Source organism: Monodon monoceros, unplaced genomic scaffold (genome assembly GCF_005190385.1).
Source record: "Monodon monoceros isolate NGI ecotype Baffin Bay Population unplaced genomic scaffold, NGI_Narwhal_1 Super_Scaffold_5, whole genome shotgun sequence".
NCBI classification, from domain to species: Eukaryota; Metazoa; Chordata; class Mammalia; order Artiodactyla; family Monodontidae; genus Monodon; species Monodon monoceros.
The window spans coordinates 76,607,105-76,626,462 of record NW_021703782.1 but is presented as its reverse complement, the minus strand read 5'-3'; the positions used below and the strand labels follow the sequence as shown (position 1 = coordinate 76,626,462).

General features: G+C 45.8%; 2 protein-coding genes across 4 annotated transcripts in view; one reads left to right on the top strand and one right to left on the bottom strand.

Annotated features, from left to right (window-relative positions):
- Positions 1-13,157: 13,157 nt before the first annotated feature.
- FAM166B (family with sequence similarity 166 member B) lies at positions 13,158-15,532 on the top strand. Its single transcript, XM_029202717.1, has 6 exons — positions 13,158-13,546; positions 13,950-14,173; positions 14,262-14,479; positions 14,686-14,740; positions 14,817-15,014; positions 15,324-15,532. The coding sequence occupies exons 1-6, from the start codon at positions 13,158-13,160 to the stop codon at positions 15,410-15,412; spliced, it is 1,173 nt and encodes a 390-aa protein (XP_029058550.1). The 3' UTR covers positions 15,413-15,532.
- The window catches only part of RUSC2 (RUN and SH3 domain containing 2), a 58,274-nt gene continuing 54,435 nt past the window's right edge, over positions 15,520-19,358 (bottom strand). For all 3 annotated transcript variants that reach the window (XM_029202714.1, XM_029202716.1, XM_029202715.1), the window contains 7 exons: positions 19,101-19,177; positions 18,715-18,889; positions 18,519-18,624; positions 17,800-17,846; positions 16,536-17,346; positions 16,305-16,442; positions 15,520-16,220 (listed from right to left, as the gene is read on the bottom strand). In XM_029202714.1, the coding sequence (XP_029058547.1) occupies positions 16,019-16,220; positions 16,305-16,442; positions 16,536-17,346; positions 17,800-17,846; positions 18,519-18,624; positions 18,715-18,889; positions 19,101-19,177 (1,556 nt within the window). In that variant the 3' untranslated portion in view covers positions 15,520-16,018. The remainder of the gene's footprint in view (positions 16,221-16,304; positions 16,443-16,535; positions 17,347-17,799; positions 17,847-18,518; positions 18,625-18,714; positions 18,890-19,100; positions 19,178-19,358) is intronic.

Below are 19,358 nucleotides of genomic sequence, written 5' to 3'. Positions count from 1 at the left end.
CCCTGGAGCCCGTGCGCCACAACTAGAGAGAGAAAAACCTGCACGCCACAAGTAGAGAGAAGCCCATGCATCTCAGCGAAGAGCCCACGCTGCAATGAAAGATCCCGCACGCCTCAATGAAGACCCTGCATGCCTCAACGAAGACCTGACACAGCCAAAACAAAAAACAAAACAAAAAAACACTGGTGGCAAGTGGAATCCAAGGAATGGAGAGTTTAGGAAAAGTGGAATAATGAACAGTATTAAATAGTGCAGAGGGGCGTGCTAAGATGAGTTTTAAATGTTCCTTGAGTCAGGCTACTAGAAGATCCTTTTGTTGTTTTTTCAAACTTTTTATGACGGAAAATGTCAAACGCGAAAAAAAGAAGAACACATAGAACAATGAACCCTTATTTACCTTGGGTAAGACCATTTTGTTGGAGACCCATTGTTCAAAATCACCCATGCCTCAGTTATACTGTTGCCATAAGTGACCAGGCCGAGGTGAAAGTATCTGCTTTTATGTACCTTCTATGCCAGTGATCCTCCAATAATCAATTCGTGGGCAATCTTGTTTCATCTATACTCCTGCTCTTTCCCCCCACCCAGTTATTTGGTGCATATTTCTGACATTATATCATTTCATCAATAAATATTTCAGTGTGTTACCTCTAAAAGATAAGGTTTCTTCTTTAAAACAAAATCACAGTACCATGTCACACCTAAAAAAAAATCCCTTAATATCATCCAGTATCTAGTTGTTCATATCTCCCCTGTTGAATTATACTTAGTTTTAAAAAATTGTTAAGTTGAATCAAAATCTAAATAAGGTCCGTGCTTTGAAGCTGATATGTTTCTTACATCTTTAACTCCATCCACTCTCTTTTTTGCCTTTTTTTTTTTTTTTTAAAGAAACCAGGGTATTTGTCCTGTAGAGTTTCTCAGAGTCTGAATTTTGCTGAGCTTCTAGTGTGCTTTAGCATTTCTTCAGTCCCCTGTATTTCCAGTAAATTGGTAGTTAGGGACAATTAGGTTTATATTTGATTATTTTGGCAAAACTAATTTTTATCATGAGGTATACAGTGGTGGTCTTTTTGTGATGTTAGTAACTGATGATGATCATTGTCTAGACCAGAGTTTGTCAAATGTGGCACTATTGACATTTTGGACTGGATACATTCTTTATAGCAGGGGGCTGTCCTGTGCATTGTAGGGATGTTTAGCAGCATCCCTGGCCTCTAGCCACTGGATGTCAGTAGCAACTCTCGCATTTGCGATGACCAAAAATGTCTCTAGACATTGTCCGTTGTCCCCCTGGGGGCAAAATTGTCCCTGATGGAGAACCACTGGTCTAGGTTCATTAATATAGGAATTCAAAAATAACATTCTCATTCTGTCCTTCCTTCTTTATTAGGTAGAATACCTCTACAAAGAGAAACTTATCCACGTTAAACTATTTGTTACTCAGAGATATATTTTATGTGGGAAAGGCAAGAAAAATGCTTGATTGTTTCCCTTTTATATTACCAGCTTCTCAAGTAGTGAGTTGGTTCTGTAGCATCCTCCAACAGTGACCAATGAGGTTTGCTTTTTTTAGTACCATCATGAACTCATAATTTAACACATATATGATGTGCCTCAATCATTGGCAATTAAAGAAATCATTTTTGATTCTTAAATTGTCCTTTTTTGGCCACTGGACACTTATTCAAGTTGGCTCCTGAGTCCTTTTGACATGACCTTTAAGAAACCCTCCCTTAAGGTTTCTTGGATTTGATATAATAAAATGTTCCAGGCTCATTTTGTGCATTCCTAGACCGGAGCTGGTATCAGCTATTTTTTCCAATGATTCATGGTCCTTTCAGTTGGAAATGGTATTTAGAGACCACAATATGGGTACTAGGGATATAAAGTTATTTAACCTTAGGAAGAGCAGTTAAATGAATATATTGATAACGTGTTCTTTTCAAAACAGCCCCCTCCACCATATCTTTTTTTTAAAATTTATTTATGTTATTTATTTATTTATTTATTTTTGGCTGCATTGGGTCTTCATTGCTGCGCATGGGCTTTCTCTAGCTGCGGTGAGCGGGGGCTACTTTTTGTTGCAGTGCGCAGGCTTCTCATTGTGGTGGCTTCTCTAGTTGCGGAGCACGGGCTCTAGGCACACGGGCTTCAGTAGTTGTGGCATGTGGGCTCAGTAGTTGTGGCGCATGGGCTTAGTTGCTCCGCGGCATGTGGGATCTTCCCAGACTAGGGCTCGAACCCTTGTCCCCTGCATTGGCAGGAGGATTCTTAACCACTGCGCCACCAGGGAAGTCCTAACTTCAAGGCTTTAAGTTCTATCTATACCCTAATGACTCCCATTTTTCTCCACCTCAACCTCTCTTCTGAACTCTAGACTCCTGTATTCAATTGCTTATTTATCATGTCTAGTTGGATATCTAGTTGGCTTTTCAAATTCAATGGGTACAAAACAGAGCTCTTGAATCCTCCCCCTCTTCCCCAGCTTTTCTCTAAGGTTTCCCCATCTCAATAAATGCAGCCTATTAGGTACCCAGGCAAGACAATTTAGAGTTATCCTTGATTCCTCTCATTCTCTCTATCCTATGTCCAGCCCATCAGTAATTTGTGTATGTTCTACGTTTGAAATCTATCCGTAACCTGACCACTTCTGACATTTCCACTGCCTCTAACCCAATCTAAGCCACCACTGTCTCTTGCCTGGGTTGTTGCAATAGCCTCCTTTGTAGTCTCTCTGCTATGCCTTTGTCTCCTTGCAGCCTATTCTCTACACAGTAGCCCGAATACCCTTTTAAAGTGTAAGTTGAATCACTTTGTCATTCTGCTCAAAACCTGTCACCTCACTGAGAATCAAATCCAAAATCATTCCTATAGTTTTCTAGTATTTATACCTTTGCTTTCTATTCCTTTGCTTAAGACCGTCAATACAATGTTGAGTGAAGTAATGGTAGTAGACACTCGTGCTTGTTCCTGATCTTTAAAAGTATGCTTTTAACGTTTCACTATTAAGTTTTATGTTAACTGTAGGGTTTTTTTTGTAGCTACCAATACCCATTAGCTATTATCACAGAAGTGCCATGTAACTAGCCATGTCAAAACTCAGTGGCATACACTTGCAGCTGCATGGATGGACCTAGAGATTATCATACTAAGTGAAGTAAGTCAGAAAGAGAAAGACATATGATAATCACTTATATGTGGAATCTAAAAAATGACACAAATGAACTTATCTACGAAACAGAAACAGACTCACAGATATAGAGAACAGACTTGTGGTTGCCAAGGGGAGTCGGGGGAAGGAAGGATTGGGAGTTTGGGGTTAGCAGATGCAAACTATTATATATAGAATGGATAAACAAAAAGGTCCTACTGTATAGCACAGGGAACTATATTCAATATCTTGTGATAAGCCATAATGGAAAGGAGTATGAAAAAGAATATATATATATATATATATATATATATGTATAACTGAGTCACTTTGCTATAGAGCAGAAATTAACACAACATTGTAAATCAACTACAGTAAAATAAAAAAAAAACTCAGTGGCATAAAACAGTTATTTATTCTCAGAAATCTGTGGTTTGACTGGGGTCAGCATTCTGAACTAGGATTGGCCACATGGTTTAGCTGTGCTCCATCTGTCTCTCACTCCTCCTGGGACCAGCAGGATAGCCTAGGCATGTTCTTGCCGTGGTGATGGAAGAAGAGCAAGACAGGAGCAGTTTTGCAACTGCTTTTCATGTCTTTGGGTCACATCATGTCTATCAACATTCCAATGGCCAAAGCAAGCCATATGGCCAAGCCCAAAGTATACCATCTATAGAGGTGGTGGTAGGAAGGGGAAAAAGATTTCTAAGCAATGGTACATTATATTCACTGTCTAATGTTAAACCAACTTTGCATTTATAGAATAAACCCAACTTGATCTTGATGTATCCTTCCTTCCCCCTTCCATCCTTCCTCCCTCTCTCCTAACATCCTTCCCTCCCTGCCTTCCTTTCTTTCTCTCTTTTTTTTTACATTATTAGATTTGGGTTGCTTTTCTTTGCATTTTGCAATTTTATTTAAAAAAATTTTTATATAAATTTATTATTTTTTGGCTGCGTTGGGTCTTTGTTGCTGCACGTGGGCTTTCTCTAGTTGCGGCGAGCAGGGGCTACTCTTTGTTGTGGTGTGCAGGCTTCTCATTGTGGTGGCTTCTCTTGTTGCAGAACACAGGCTCTAGGCGTGAGGGCTGCAGTAGTTATGGCACGCGGGCTCAGTAGTTGTGGCTTGCGGGCTCTAGAGCACAGGCTCAGTAGTGGCACATGGGCTTAGTTACTTCGCGGCTTGTGGGATCTCCCTACACCAGGGCTCAAACCCATGTCCCCTGCATTGGCAGGCAGATTCTTAACCGCTGCGCCACCAGGAAAGTCCCTATAATTTTATTTTTTAAGCAGCTTTATATTGAGATATAATTCACCCATTTAAAGTTTATAATTCAGTGGTTTTTATTATATTCAGAGTTGTGCAAATATCACCACAATCAATTCTAGAATATTTTCATCACCAAGGAGAAACCTCATGTCCATTAGCAGTCAATCTCTGTATCCACACCCACCACCACCCAAAACTCCCTTACCTCCAGCCCTAGGCACCATGAATTCACTTTCTGATTTTATAGATTTGCCTCTTCTGGACATTTCATGTATGGAGTCATACAATATATGGTCTCTTTTATCTTGCTTTTACTTAGTGTAATGTTTTCAAGGTTCATGCATGTTATAGCATGTAGCAGTACTTCATTCTTTTTTCATTTCTGAATAATATTCCACTGTATGAATATACCATGTTTATTTATCTACGCATCAATTGATGGTCATTTGGGTTGCTTCTACTTTTTGGCTATTATTAATGACGCTCCTATGAACAATCATGTACACGTTTTTTGTGTGGACCTACGTTTTCATTGTCTCATGTCTTTTTTGTTTCGTTTTGTTCCTCTGTTCCTTCTTTACTGCCTTCTTTTGGTTTAAATAAATATATTTTTTAGCATACCATTCTAGTTTTCCTGTTTTTTAAACATATATTTTAATTACATTCTTAGTAGTTGCTCTAGGGATTACAATTTAGTCAAATTATTGAAAGACAAACGCACAATGACCTATATCATATATAGTCGATTTGCTTTAGATAATCCTCTGAAGAACACCTATTCTGCCATAATGCTGGAAGCGCAGGTCCTCCAATGTGTCATCTAACCAGTAATGCTGGCTAATATGAAAGCTATTAATATTTGAATATATTTTTCATTTAATAAGCCATCTGATAATACTCTTATTAGTTCTTGCTGTTTTTCGGTTACTTCTCTGGGTTTTGTAGTTAAGCAAGTAAACTTTTTCTTCCTTTCCAACATTTATGTCTTATTACAATGAGACTTTGGTATCTGAGGGGCGAAGGGGGAGGGGGTTGGGGGGTTAGGGGGTTGGTTCCAGGACCTGCCAGAGATATCAAAATTCGAGGATGCTTAAGTCCCATAGTCCACCCTCCATATCCGCGGTTCTGCATCATGAATTCAACCAACCACTTATCTGTAGTACTGTAATATTTATTGAAAAAAAAAGGTCCATGTGTAAGTGGACCTGTGCAGTTCAAACTTACATTGTTCAAGGGTAACTGTACTTATTTTTGTTTCATGCGCTGTCTAGACCATATGTTGAACAATGTTGAATAATAAAGGTGATAGTGCGGTCTTGTCTTGGTTCTGACTTTTTTAAGATTGCCTAAAGTGAAGGATTATCAACTCTACACGCTAGCATCCATCTTATGCCCAGGGCAAACATAGCGAATCCTTAGCACTTTTTCCTGCTAAGCCATGACCCTATTTCAGAAACCTCACAGTAACATTCCCATAAGTGACTACAGTTAATTGGATTTAGTACAACGCATAAGACCCGTTTGCCAATCCTGGCTCTGGCTTCTCCCTTTGATGCAGTTTGATATTGGTTGTTCATTTCGAGTATTCTTTATCATGTTTATATTCCTGGTTTACTAAAAATCCTTTAAAAAATAACAAATGGATATTTAATTTTATGAAAGATTTCCTCAGCATCTGTCAGGGTGATCAAATGGCTTTTATTTCCTTTGGTTTATTCATGTTAATTACATTAATAGAAACAGAGTTTCTATTTTAATCACTGTTGCAGTCCTGAAATACATCCTACTAGTTTTAATGAATGTTTTCCTTTACGATATTGCTAGATTTGTTTAGCTTATATTATGCGCCAGACACCTGTGCTTGATGCTGGGGCTACAACTGTGAACAAGATAGACAAGGTATCTGCCCTTATTGAGCTGTCAACTCAGGGGTGACAAAGAGCAGGACATTTGCCAGCATTCCCCTCATTCTGAACCTCTGGCAGAAATCACTAAAGATATGCTGTCTTGCAGAGCCTTGGGAGGTCTCAGAAAGTGGGCTGTGATCATTTAGTGGTAACTATTACTGGAGTCAAGGAAAGAAGACCATGATGGCAAGCATCTTGCTACATGCTATTCCTGGCTTGATGTTTCATTTAGATTTTTCATCTGTTGTAAGACTTGTATGAGGTTTGTTAAGTCTTGAATTAAATTCATACTAATTTTGTAAATTAAGTGTAGTGTGGGTCTTCTGGTAGGTGGCGACTATTTGACCGCTTTTTCAATTTCTTCTATGGTTGTTATTTTATTTTCAGATATTCTGTATCACTTGGGTTGATTTTGATTTATATTTTCCTACACAATTTTAATCTCAGTGAGATTTTCTGGTTTAGTTATATAGAGTTTCAGCTAGTATTCTTTTTTTTTTTTTTTGCAGTACGCGGGCCTCTCACTGTTGTGGCCTCTCCCGTTGCGGAGCACAGGCTCCGGACGCGCAGGCTCAGCGGCCATGGCTCACGGGCCCAGCCGCTCCGCGGCATGTGGGATCTTCCCGGACCGGGGCACGAACCCGCGTCCCCTGCATCAGCAGGCAGACTCTCAACTACTGCGCCACCAGGGAAGCCCCAGCTAGTATTCTTTTATAATTAAACAAATTCCTGTGTGTCTGTGGTTTTAGCCACTTCCTCAAGGCATTAGGGGGTTTGTGTAGTGTTTTTTCTTTTGGCTATCTGTGCCAGTAGTTTGCTTATTTTGTTGTCTTTTTTAAAAAAAACAGTTCTTGGGCTTCCCTGGTGGCGCAGTGGTTGAGTCTGTCTGCCAATGCAGGGGACATGAGTTCATGCCCGGGTCCGGGAAGATCCCACATGCCGCAGAGCTGCTGGGCCCGTGAGCCATGGCTGCTGAGCCTGCGCATCCTGCGTGTCCGGAGCCTGTGCTCCGCAACGGGAGAGGCCACAACAGTGAGAGGCCCGCGTACCGCAAAAAAAAAAAAAAAAAAAAAAGAGAGAGAGAGATTGAGCAGATGTGCAGAGGAAAGCACATGGCCTCAAGGAGAAAAGAGCGAAAATAACTGCCTTAGCTCCTGTTAGCTTTCAAGTTCTCAATTTCAGTTTCCATGAGGCCTGGCTATAAAGCAGGCTATACAGTCCTTTCCTTGGACACTGATGAAATCTAATTCATCCTTAAGATAACCTCTCTTCCTCTGTACTTGCTATACTTGGGCCAGCAGAAGTAGACAGTTGTTTCTTGTAACAAAAATAGCTCCTACTGGAACACTTGTTTAATGATAATTTTGACAGTTTATTAGGTACCAATAACTATTCTGTGTTACATATACCATTTAAATTAATCCTTACAGTATTACCATTCTCATTTCATAGATGAGGGAAAAAGAGATTCAGAGAGGTTTACTAATTTACCTAAGATTGTACAGTTAGTTAAGTGATGGATCTAGGATTAAGCCTATGTCCTTAGTCGTGATGCCAGTATACACTTGAGGCTAAAAATTGCCCAACATTTAGACAATTTTTAAATGCCCTCTTAACTTGGGGCAAAGAAAAGAAGAGTGATTATACACCATTTTTTAGAAATAAATGAGAATTCAATCAAAGCTGAATTTAGAGGCAATTGGGGTTTTTTGTTTGCTTGGTTAACCTAATTTTTGTTTTTTATTTACAGGTTTGTTGTGTTTGTGTGAGAAAATGTGGTTTATTTGTGCTTGTTGGGATTTTTGAGATTTTTCTTTGTGGCCTATTATAAAGTCAGTTGTTTTTGTTTAAATCTACATTGTGGTGTTTATACTGATTTTCTCTGTAGCTCTCACTCCTCTTTAAAATTGTAAAATCACTGAGGTCAAGAATTATATCTTATTCATCTATTCATCTCTGTAGTGACCAGAAGGTAATTACCTAGCTGAGATGGTTAATGAAAGTTAGTGGAGGGACTTGGCTGGTGGCGCAGTGGTTAAGAATCCGCTTGGCAATGCAGGGGACACGGGTTTGAGCCCTGGTCTGGGAAGATCCCAAATGCCGTGAGCAACTAAGCCCGTGCACCACAACTACTGAGCCTGTGCTCTAGAGTCCGCGAGCCTAGAGCCCCTGCTCCGCAACAAGAGAAGCCACTGCAATGAGAAGCCCACGCACAGCAGCAAAAAATAGCCCCCGCTCGCCGCAACTAGAGAAAGCCCGCAGCGCAGCAATGAAGACCCAATGAAGCCAAAAATAAATAATAAATTTATTTAAAAAAACCAAAAAAAACTGATGCTGTGGATTTGAAGAATGTTATACGTGTAAAAACGCCAGAAAGAGATTCTGCCATTTCCTTTGCTTTGATCCATCCTCTATGCTCAGAGCAGTGATATCCAGATAGTGGCCTGTTTTCAGGAAAATTTATAAGTTGAATAAGGCTCATTTGGAGCTGCATCCTAGGAGGCACATGCACATTTTTTTTTTTTTTTGCGGTACGCGGGCCTCTCACTGTTGTGGCCTCTCCCGTTGCAGAGCACAGGCTCCGGACGCGCAGGCTCAGCGGCCATGGCTCACGGGCCCAGCCGCTAAGCGGCATGTGGGATCTTCCCGGACCAGGGCACGAACCCGTGTCCCCTGCATCGGCAGGCGGACTCTCAACCACTGAGCCACCAGGGAAGCCCTACACATGCACATTTTAAAGTATGAAACTTTAAAAATATAGTTGCGTTTAGAAATGACTCTAATTAGCAGATGCAAACTGGTATATATAGAATGGATAAACAAGGTCCTACTGTCTAGCACAGGGAACTATATTTAATATCCTGTGATAAACCATGATGGAAAAGAATATGAAAAATAATGTATATATAACTGAGTCACTTTGCTGTACAGCAGTAATTAACACATTATAAATCAACTATACTTCAATAAAAAAATGACTAAAAGCACATCAAAGATTCTGCTATTTAAAAAAATCATATATGTTTATGTTTTATAATACATAAATATGAATATAAAATGTAAGATAAATATGTATACATAAAAATGTAAAATAATATGTATATATGTTTAAAGCCCATATAATATTTGCATTGGCAAATAGAGAAGGGAGTAGGAACTAGAAGGAATCTTAATAACAATCCAGTGCATCTCTTTCATTTTACAGATGTGGAAACTGAGGCTCAAAGACTAAGCAATTTGCCCAAGCCTGCTCTGTTAGGCAGGACTAGACTATGGCCAGTTTTTAAAGTTCCCTGTGTGTAGCTAATAAATCATCCTTGTTCAGATTCTGTTCTTCTTTAATATTTTGATTTCTTGAGCACTAAAACTAGAAAGTATATTCAAGTCTTATCAATACCACTGTTTCTGATCATTTCTGTTTGGATTCTCCCCAACCCCACCCCATTCCACGTCTTTGGATGTCAACTGCACAGATTTGGGTTTTCATAATCCTTGGTTTATGATACACTTTAATCATTGGCCCATGGTTTAATTCATTCATTCATTCTAATGTGTAATAATAAGCATTTATGAAATCACCATCCCAAACGAAAACTGGGACCTTGACAATAACGTACATCTACACGTATGGTCTCCTCCCCCTCCACTGTCTCACTTCCATGCGAGGTAAGCAACTGAACTCATGTTCATCATTACCTTGCTTTCCTGTTTATGTAGTTTTATTGCATCTATATATTTTAATTTTAAAGGGTGTTATGTTGTATGTAATCTTTTGGAGTTCATTCTTTTCACTTTTTGTTTCAATTTTGGTTGTCTCTTGATCTGAGGAATTTTTTCCAAAGGTCTCATGATTTTCTTTTAATTCATCCTCATAGAGGGGATTTATGCTTGCCCAGTACTGACGTACAATCAAGTGATTGATCTGGGATCTATGTGAAAATTTTTTGGCTGATAAATATTCTGATTTTTAAAAATTGAGATATAGTTAACACATACCATTATATTAGTTTCAGGTGTACGACATGATTCGATATTTGTATTTATTTACATGAAATTTTACAGCAATTCCCAGTCAGATCAAAGGCAGAGCACAAGAGAGTTGTAGACTGCCATTTGGGAGACCCAACAGGCTGTGTGGAGTGAGCAGGGCACTGTCGTGACTTTCCTAACTGGACCTTCATCTTGTAGATGGGTGTAATCCCAGAGAAACATTTCTCTGCTGCCACATCCAACACTGGCCGCTGGGTGTGGCAGCTGTCGTCAGGAACAAGTTGTGGGTAGGTTACCATGACTATCCCTCGGAAGGAGGCACCAAGGCAATGAGCATTCCTACAGGCCCCTCAGCTAGCTCTTCCACTCCTTTCCCAGGTTAGAATGTCCTTCCAATCTTCAGGGATTTAGAAATACTCTCTACACAGATGGAAACAATAATAGTAACAAGCCATTTCACCAAGAACAGTGAGCTGTTTCTTCACAAACCATGAATCTAAGACTAATTATAATTTGTTTCCTAACTTATATTAACTCTTACCCAGATTCTAGCTGCCATGGTCTTTTCTGCAGAATTTGTTCCAGTCCCTGCATCCTAATCTACATCCCAATTTGAAATTCTAACCTTTCCATTTCTCAACTTCACAGACTCTTTCCCCTGAACTCCCAGTCTTACTACTTTTTTCTTTTCTCCCATCCTACCAAATTCTAACTAAACACAATGAATTGCTATTTACTTATTAGCAAGTTAGACACTGGGCCAGCTGCTCTTTTTGCATCATCTCATCTACGATATCCTGCTCAATGAGGTAGTAACATTAGTTTACCCATTTTATAGATGAGAAAACTGAGGGCTGATGAGATGAATTTGGCCAGGGTCTGTATCTCTAGTGACTAGGATTTGAACTAGTGGGTTTTTTTTTGTTTTTTTTGTTTTTTTTTAGAACTAGTGTTTTTGTTTTGTTTTGTTTTACTTTTATATTATGACGCCTTTGGCTCTAAGTAACAGAAAACTTAAAGTGGCCTTAACAATAATGAAATTATTTCATAAGAAGGTTGGTTAAGTCAGAGGCTCAACATTACCATCAAGGACCCAGGCCTTTCTATTCTGCCATCCACCCTGGATGGATTCAGGCTTTGTCCCCAGGTTAGCTTAGCTTTCCACAGGTTTCATGATGCCTGCCAAGGTTCCAGCATCACATCCACAGAATTTCTAGAGGCAGGAAAAGACATCATTCCTTCTTGTCCATCTCTCTTTCTCTAATTTGTTGTGCATCTTTTTAAGAGCAAAGAAACTCTTCCCAGGACACTCCTTCACCCCAGCAGACTTGCCCTCATACTGTCCAGGTTGCCACAAGCCCATGCCTAACCAGTCACTGGCAAGGGGAATGGGACTACTATGATGGGCTTAGACTAATCCAGACTCATTCCTGTGGCTGGCTCCAGCTTCCCTGAAGTTCCTGACTGCTTGGCAGAACGAAATTAAAGTTCTGTTAGGAAGAAGGGAGACGGGGGTAGGGAATAGGTATGAAGTGTGCAACCAACAGTGTCTGTTACAGAATCCAGAAGTCCAGGTTGTTAGCCTTGACATATTCCTGCTCTTCTGGGCTCTCCCCTCAGCTCCCACCCTCACTCTAGCATATTTCCTGGGAGCCAAGTCCTCTCTAACTCTAGCTCTAAGTGACACATACCAAGTGTCCACATACCAAGTGTCCTTGGCAGAACACTGAGGAACATGAAATGTATTCTTTGGGGCCCTCTTGTGCAATTCCCAAGAAGTCAGTGACACATGCTCGGTTAGCCCAGGCACTGGCACAGTCAGGTGTGGGGAGGAGAGCAGAGGCTCTGTGTCCTGGAAAGGTGGACCAGCCTGGCCCTGAACCAGCCGCAAAGTTCTAATCATGCTCCCCTGCCCCCATCTTTTTCCTGGTCTGTACTGCTCTTAGGATCTGAATTGTTTTCTTAACAAATTCTAATTTGCCCCCTCATTAAACCGCAACATTACCTTCATATCTCCTTCCCTTGAACTCCCACAGTGAGAAAACCTGTAACCCCTGAATTTACTAACCATTCATTGATCTCCCATTTGTGTTAGACGCTTAGAGACAATACTAAACAATAGGAAAGGAAATGAAGTTTTAGCAGCTGCGTGCCAGGTGCTGGGGTAAGTTCTTTCACACACACTATCTGGCTTTATTTTTAACACCACCTTGGTAGGTTAGGCTATTTTAACCTTCATGTTAAGAGTTTAGGGATTTCAGGTTCAGAAGAAGCCACCTGCTCAGAGAAGGTAAGGTCGGCTCAAGGTCACAAGCTGTTAGGAGCCCATGGCTGCCGGACTTCACGCCTGTGCCCTTTCCCCTACCCCACCATTCTGGCTTCAAGGTGTTTGTTACAAAGCACATCTGCATACATTAATCTGAGCCTCACAACAGTAGCAGGGTGAATAGTAGCACCTGCATTTTGTAAATGAGGATAGTAGGGTTCAGAGATACTAACTGACTTGCCCATAGGCACGTGGAGCACAGCCACGCTGTCTCCTACTCCTCTGCACTTTCTGCCACTGTAGAGCGTGCCTGGCAGAGCAGGGCATATTTGTTGAATGGATGATCATCCGGATTATAGTAGTAATTCTTGTCCTTACGTTACTGAAAATAAACAATGTCACTGCCTAGAGGTCTTTAGGTTCCTTTTCTCCCTATCACCTCCCCGCTGGGCTTTCCTAGGAATTCCATCACTTTCAACCAAGACTCACAGAGAGTAGAATCCACATCTCCTCAGGCAGGTGCTCAGAGAGGGGCTTAAGAAGGAAGGGCCCTCTTTCGAGACAGAGCTCAATGGGCCGGTCCGTTTTTGCTCCCCCACCTGCCACTTCAGGGCTTCCTTTGGTTCTGCAGTGGCGAGGCTGTACGCGGCCTTCTCCCTGCCCCCAGGTGGCAGGGCTGCCCTTGATCCGGAGTGGACGGACCAGTGAGCCTCTACTCCCCTGCAGCCCGGGCCCTGACAGCCATCACACTAGTGCCCCAACCCCTCTCTCCTCCCTGAGCCCCACCTCCTGCCTCTGGCTCGGCCTCCCAGCCCTTGACACAGTCAGCACACACAGCCCAGGAGCTCAGCTCAGAGAAACGGCTCAGAGAAACGAAGGGAACTTCGCCTGGGTTCTCACAGCTATGGCTAGCACCTTCATACCAGGGCTGAACCCTCAGAACCCTCATTATATCCCAGGGTAAGACTTCTACCCAGAGCACATGTGTTTGCTTCTGGGAACAGGGGTGTAAAAGGGTGTAAAAGGTGGCAGAGTTGTGCCACCTCGGCCTTGGGGGCCAGGTGGACATTCTGGTATGGGAGGCTTATGGCTGGGATGTCTATGATGTTGGATGGAAAAGGAAAAGCAAGGGAACAGTAGTAGCCGGGCCTGCTATGAAGCTTTGTGTTGTGCTCTCCATGGTAACAGGGTAGCAGCAGAGGGGAAGGGTTGAAAACCCAGACAGAGAAATAAGAAACGCCTGCTCCAAATATATACACAGCTGAGTCCAGAAGAGATCAGGGCTTCAGAGGTCTCTGCTTCTGCCTCTGGGGATGGTGAGGCCGGGGATTCTGGAGGTGAGTGGGTGAGACTTGTGCTACAGGTACACTGGACACTGCCCGCTACTTCGGTTCAGCATGGGCCAGACCTATGGGCAGATGACTGGGCAGCTACTTCGCGGCTCTCCTGGCCTAGTCCGGCCCCCTTCCCACCGCACACTTCTGCCTCCCATCCGGCCTCCAAGATCTCCCGAGGGTCCCAGGAAAAGCCTGCCTGTCAGGCGTGGACACGAAAGGCTCAGCTCCAGCATGATCCCTGGGTACACAGGTATGTACCCAGGTATGAACAGGTACCCCCCATCCCAGAACATGGGTCCCACACACTAACAAATCGTCCTTGCCCCCTGCCTACCTAGGTTTTGTACCCCAGGCACAGTTCATCTTTGCCAAGAACAGCAGCCAGGTCTGGGCTGAGGCTCTGAATGATTTCACTCAGTGGTATGGGCGACAGAGGAGTCAGGAGCTGCCAAAGGAGGCCAAGGGAGAGAAAGATGTGGAGAAAGACCAAGAGCCAAAGCTGGAGGCAGAGCTAGAGACGGAAAAGGAGCCAGAGCTGGGGCAGGAGGCGGAACAAGTGAGACCGAGAAGGCTGATGGGGAGTATGAGGCGGGAGTGGGGAGCCTTACCTCTGTGTGGCCAGGTCTGGGGTGGTCATGTGTAGCATGGCTGTGGGACAGGGGATGTGGGCTAGACCGCCAGCCTCACCTCCCTGGGAGCTTGTGTTACAGCCCAGGGGCTGAACTTGATAGCCCTGTTTTTCTTCTATCAACTTCTCCTCAGAAGGCTTCCCCTTATTCCATGGATGACAGAGATCCTCACAAGTTCTTCATGTCAGGTGAGAGGAAGTGGGTAATGACCAAAGGCCTGGGGAGGTGCCCAGGAGGTACTGACTTAGTATCCCCCTCCCCTAGGCTTCACTGGTTATGTGCCCCGTGCTCGCTTCCTCTTCGGTTCCAGCTTTCCTGTGCTCAGCAACCAGGCACTGCAGGAATTTGGACAGATGAAGTCAGGGGGCAGATCCCAGAAGGATCCTAAACATCTCCCCTCACTTTCCAGGACCTACCCTCAGAACCTGGGCCTTGTACCTAAATATGGGGGCTATGTGCCAGGTGAGGACAGCCCCCAGAGGGAGGCTTTGGGGACTGGAATATTTGTGTGTGTGTGTGTGTGTGTGTGTGTGTGTGTGTGTGTGAGAGAGAGAGAGAGAGATAGGTGGAGGTGGTTTAGGGCTTGGAACTAGTAGATATGGGGGGACCTTGGGTCAGCTTTATCACTGGGCAGAAAAGGAAACTGATGTAGCTCCTAGGGAGTAGTTAGGACTAGATTTTGAAGGATAACTTGGAGGTTCTAGGCAACTGGCTGAGAAATAACTTTTCTATGCCTCTGGCTACAAATGACAGAATCTTTTGGCCACACAGGGTATAAGTTCCAGTTTGGCCGCACATATGGGCATCTCACCCATGATGCTCTGGGCCTCAGCACCATCCAGAAGCAGCTCCTGGCGTAGGTACCTAGACTTCAAGTTCTCTCTTTCCTTTTCATCCTATCCCAGCCATCCTTTTGCAAAGAAGAAAGATGGTCTGGAGGGTGGGAGAAGGCACAAAGAGAGAATGGTTTGGAGGCCGAGCACCTTTTTTATTAATAGGTGTAATAAATAAATAAATAAATACATAAACAGAGCCTGGGCTCCTCCTCCCTCCTCTGACCACCAGGCACTGGCCACAGCCTACTTACAGCTGGGGGCTCAGGGAACTGGCCCCAATACTGTCACCCATCCTTCTCACCACCTGGCCTAGGGACCCCCACAAACGGGCCTTCTGGTCACCTCCCTCCACAGGGACATGCCTGTCTGTACCCATGGGAGGGCTGGCCAAGATGGGCGGGGGAAATTCTGGCAGCCCAGTGCTGCGTCCCTTCCCTCCTTTCCTGGGGGGAGATCTGGACGAGGTCACTGGGACAGTTAAGGGGGAGTAATTGATACTGAGCACAGGGGTATGCGGCCCCCAGCTCTCGGTCTACTCTCTGTAACCAGGCCAGAGGGCTTGGGAAGGGCTCTCAGGCTACGAGTCTAGGGGTTGTGAGGGTCCCTGAGGCCACCAGCATGCACAGGGCCTCAGTTTTGGCTGCTTCCAGGGGTTGGACTTGGAGTTGGGGTCAAAGTCACATAGGCCAGAGGCACCAGGCCAGTGTCAGGGCCACGGCTGCAGCGCAGCCAGTCTCCTCCGGCTGGCCCCAGCACCCGCAGGATGTCTCCCTTGTGGAAGCTCAGCTGTCCAGGGCCTGTGGCCAGATGGTGGCACAGTGCCTTCACCTCGCTGGGGAAACAACAAATGGAGGTCAGAGAAACCCCACCCAGAGCCAAACCCAGCCCCCAAATCCCTCTGTCTCCCAGGGCTCACCATGGAGTGCTGGAAGGCAGGGCTGGAGACTGTGGCTCCTGCAGGCTCTCCTTGGGCTCTGGCTCCCGGCGGGCACCCACTGTTTGCGCCACTAGCTGGAACATGGACTTATCCAGGCTGAGCCAGTCCGAGGGTAGCCTAGGGGATAGCGGCCGGGCTCTGGCTCTGTCTGTGCCCTGGCTTAGAGCAGGCACCCCCGCCCATCTGTCTACACCAGGGGCTGTCTCTTACCTGTTTGTGGGCCGGGCCTCCCGCTGAGCCTTTCGGGACCCGAAGAGGTGTCCCCACTTGATGACCCCGGGTGAAGGCTCTAAGGCTCCTTCCTCATTTTCTGCTGGGGGGGCAGTGGGCCCCTCCCTCTCCCGGCTGCGCCTCAGCTCAGCCAGTACAGAATCAGGGGGGCTCCCCATCCAGAAGGGCCAGCCCCTCTCCCGGCCAAGGGTCTCCTCAGGGGCAGGGCAGGCCTCAGCTCCCTCCACGACTCCCTCTCGGGGGGGTGGCCCCCCACCTCCTGTCCCTTTCTTTTTCTCACTGCTGCTGCCACCGCTGCTATTGCTGCCACCCCGGGGGAACCTAGAGCCCTCAGTGGAGCCATCGATGTAGACCTGGGAGCTCTGCATGAGCTGGTACCACCAGCCAGCCTGCCCACTTCGGGCCCACCTGCCACGCCCTGAGCTCTCAGCTGCCTCTGTCTCCTTCTCTTCTTCCTCATCTTCTCCACCTTCTGGGGCACCCACACCCTTCACCCGCTCCCCACGGGCTGCCCCGTCCATGTCTCCAGGGCCCTCCTGGCCCCGGGAGCGGGCCAGCTGCAGTGTCGAGTGGGCGGACAGCAGCAAGTCCTGGGACACCCGCAGCAGCTCCTTGTGCTGCCGCTGCCGCTGCCCACTCTGCAACAGCCGGTGCTGGAACAGCAGGTCGAGGCTGAAGGGCAGGAGGGCCAGGGGCTGGAGCAGCAGCAGCAGCTCCTCCAAGAGGCCAGGGCACACCGTATGCGCCGCGTTCAGGAAACCCCACGGCTGGTAGTGGGTCTGGATGATATCTAGGGGAGAAAGAGAGAGGGACTGAGCCACACAGAGAAGCAGAGCCCGGCCTGGGGTGGGCCTGTGAAAGGCAACCTGGGTGGAGTCACTGTGTACTGCTGCACAGGCTGTGTGCCGTGCCACTTAGATGCACTACAGTGTAAACGATGCCTTCTGAAGTTGTGCAGTGCAGAAGCTCCACAATCTTAAGTGGCAGCCGTGAGTTCAGAGAAGAGAGGTTCCTGGCCACCCTGACTCCCAGATTGCCTGAGTATCCCGCTGACTCCAAGGCTCTAACACAAGCAGAGGCTGGGAGAGGACTTGGGTAGAAGCCCAAGCCTTGAGGATGAAAGCTTGTGTGGTTCTCCTCCCCACTTCTAGCATCTGAAAAGACAGCTGTGCCTCCCTCTTTTGATCCTCCGAGGTCTGGCCTCTGTTGAGTTTGCAAGACAGAGCAGGGTTCTGAGCATTACCTTCATGGTTATAGAGGTGATTAAACCAGAACTCCAGGGACCGGATGCTGTAGGGAGATAGGTGAAGAGAGTTGAGTCTTGTGTGGATATAGCCAGATGATAAGATACAAAGAAGACAGATATGGGGGGGTCACGCACAGGGCAGAGGTATAGGTGAACATCTCCCTGCTATGGCAGTGATGCTACCTGGTTAATAGGGAGGGGGTGAACATGTGATTCACAAGCCAATCACTTCCTCTTAGAATGGAGTTGGCTTGCCCGTGACCCAGGAAGTCAGGGCAGCTGCTAAGTGAGAGGACAGGATAGCTCAGGACCAAAGGGGATGACCTCGGCCCATACTTGAGAAAAGAAGGATACTGTGATGTGGGTGCCAAGGTGAACTGGGTCAAGCAGGATTTGGAAGCAGTGCTGGAATGGACAGGATCAGGGTTACAATATCCAAAGAAACTGAGAACCAGATTAATTTCCAAATGAGCCAGATTATGGATTTGTAAAAGCAGAAGACCATGTTGGTGATCAGTGCCAGAGACTGATGGGTCTGGTGGGAGACCAGTGACCTACTGAGAGAGGCTGTAGCTAGGTGGGGAGAAAGTGAGCCTGGGCCCTGGCCAAAGATCCTGCAGATCCACCCTTTCTGACCCAGTCTAGGGAGCTGGTTCTTCGGAGGTGCCAGAGCCCAGGGGAGGGGACCGGTGGTTTGTAGATTTCCACACACTCACTTGAGCAGGCCGAGGATGAAGGCGTTGAAGCGCATGGTATGACTGGTGAGCTCTGGGAATTGGCTGACTTTGTTGTACAGGCCGTGCAAAACCTTGGTGGATGGGCCTGGGAGGAAGCCAGAGTTGGAGGTCACGTGCCCAATCCTGGAACCCTAAAATTCAGCCTGGGGTCCCTATCTTGCCAGCCAGCACTTACCTAGCTGTGTGGAAGCCTCAACCACACTCCACGGGGTGTTCTTCCGTTGCCCGATGATGACATCCAGCACAAAGGCCTTGAGCCCGTCCTCCAACACCGCCCGGACCGCAGGGCACAAGTACTTCAGAACCAGGTGGCCTACATTGGGGCTCACAGAACTATTCCCCAGCTTTGCCTGTGGATGCAGTAGGGAAGTACAGGGAATCATCTGGAGCCTGACCTTGGTCCTCTCTGACTCTCTTAGTCCTTACGGTGCTTCTCTTGCGATCCCCATCTCTAAGTACCCAACTCTGAGTTCTAGAGGCAAGAGAGCAAGGGCAGGTGGTAGCAGAGAATAGGTGAGGGTCAGCAGGGTAGAGCTCAGCTCTCCACAGTGTCTTGCCTACCTTTACCCCAGGATCCCGGCTTGTGCCAAAATGGGCCACAATGAGGTCTACAGCCGTGTTAATAGCTTTCACCAGCCCTGCAAGTGAGAATTTGATGTGATGGGTCCCTAATCAAGTCCCTGGGCAACTCAGCTGGGACTGAGCCCTCAGTGGGAAGAGGGAAGGGCTTCCACACACACACACACACACACACACACACACTCACTCACTCTCTCTGTCCCTGCACACACAGCAGGCCCTGGCCTCTTCCTGTTTTTG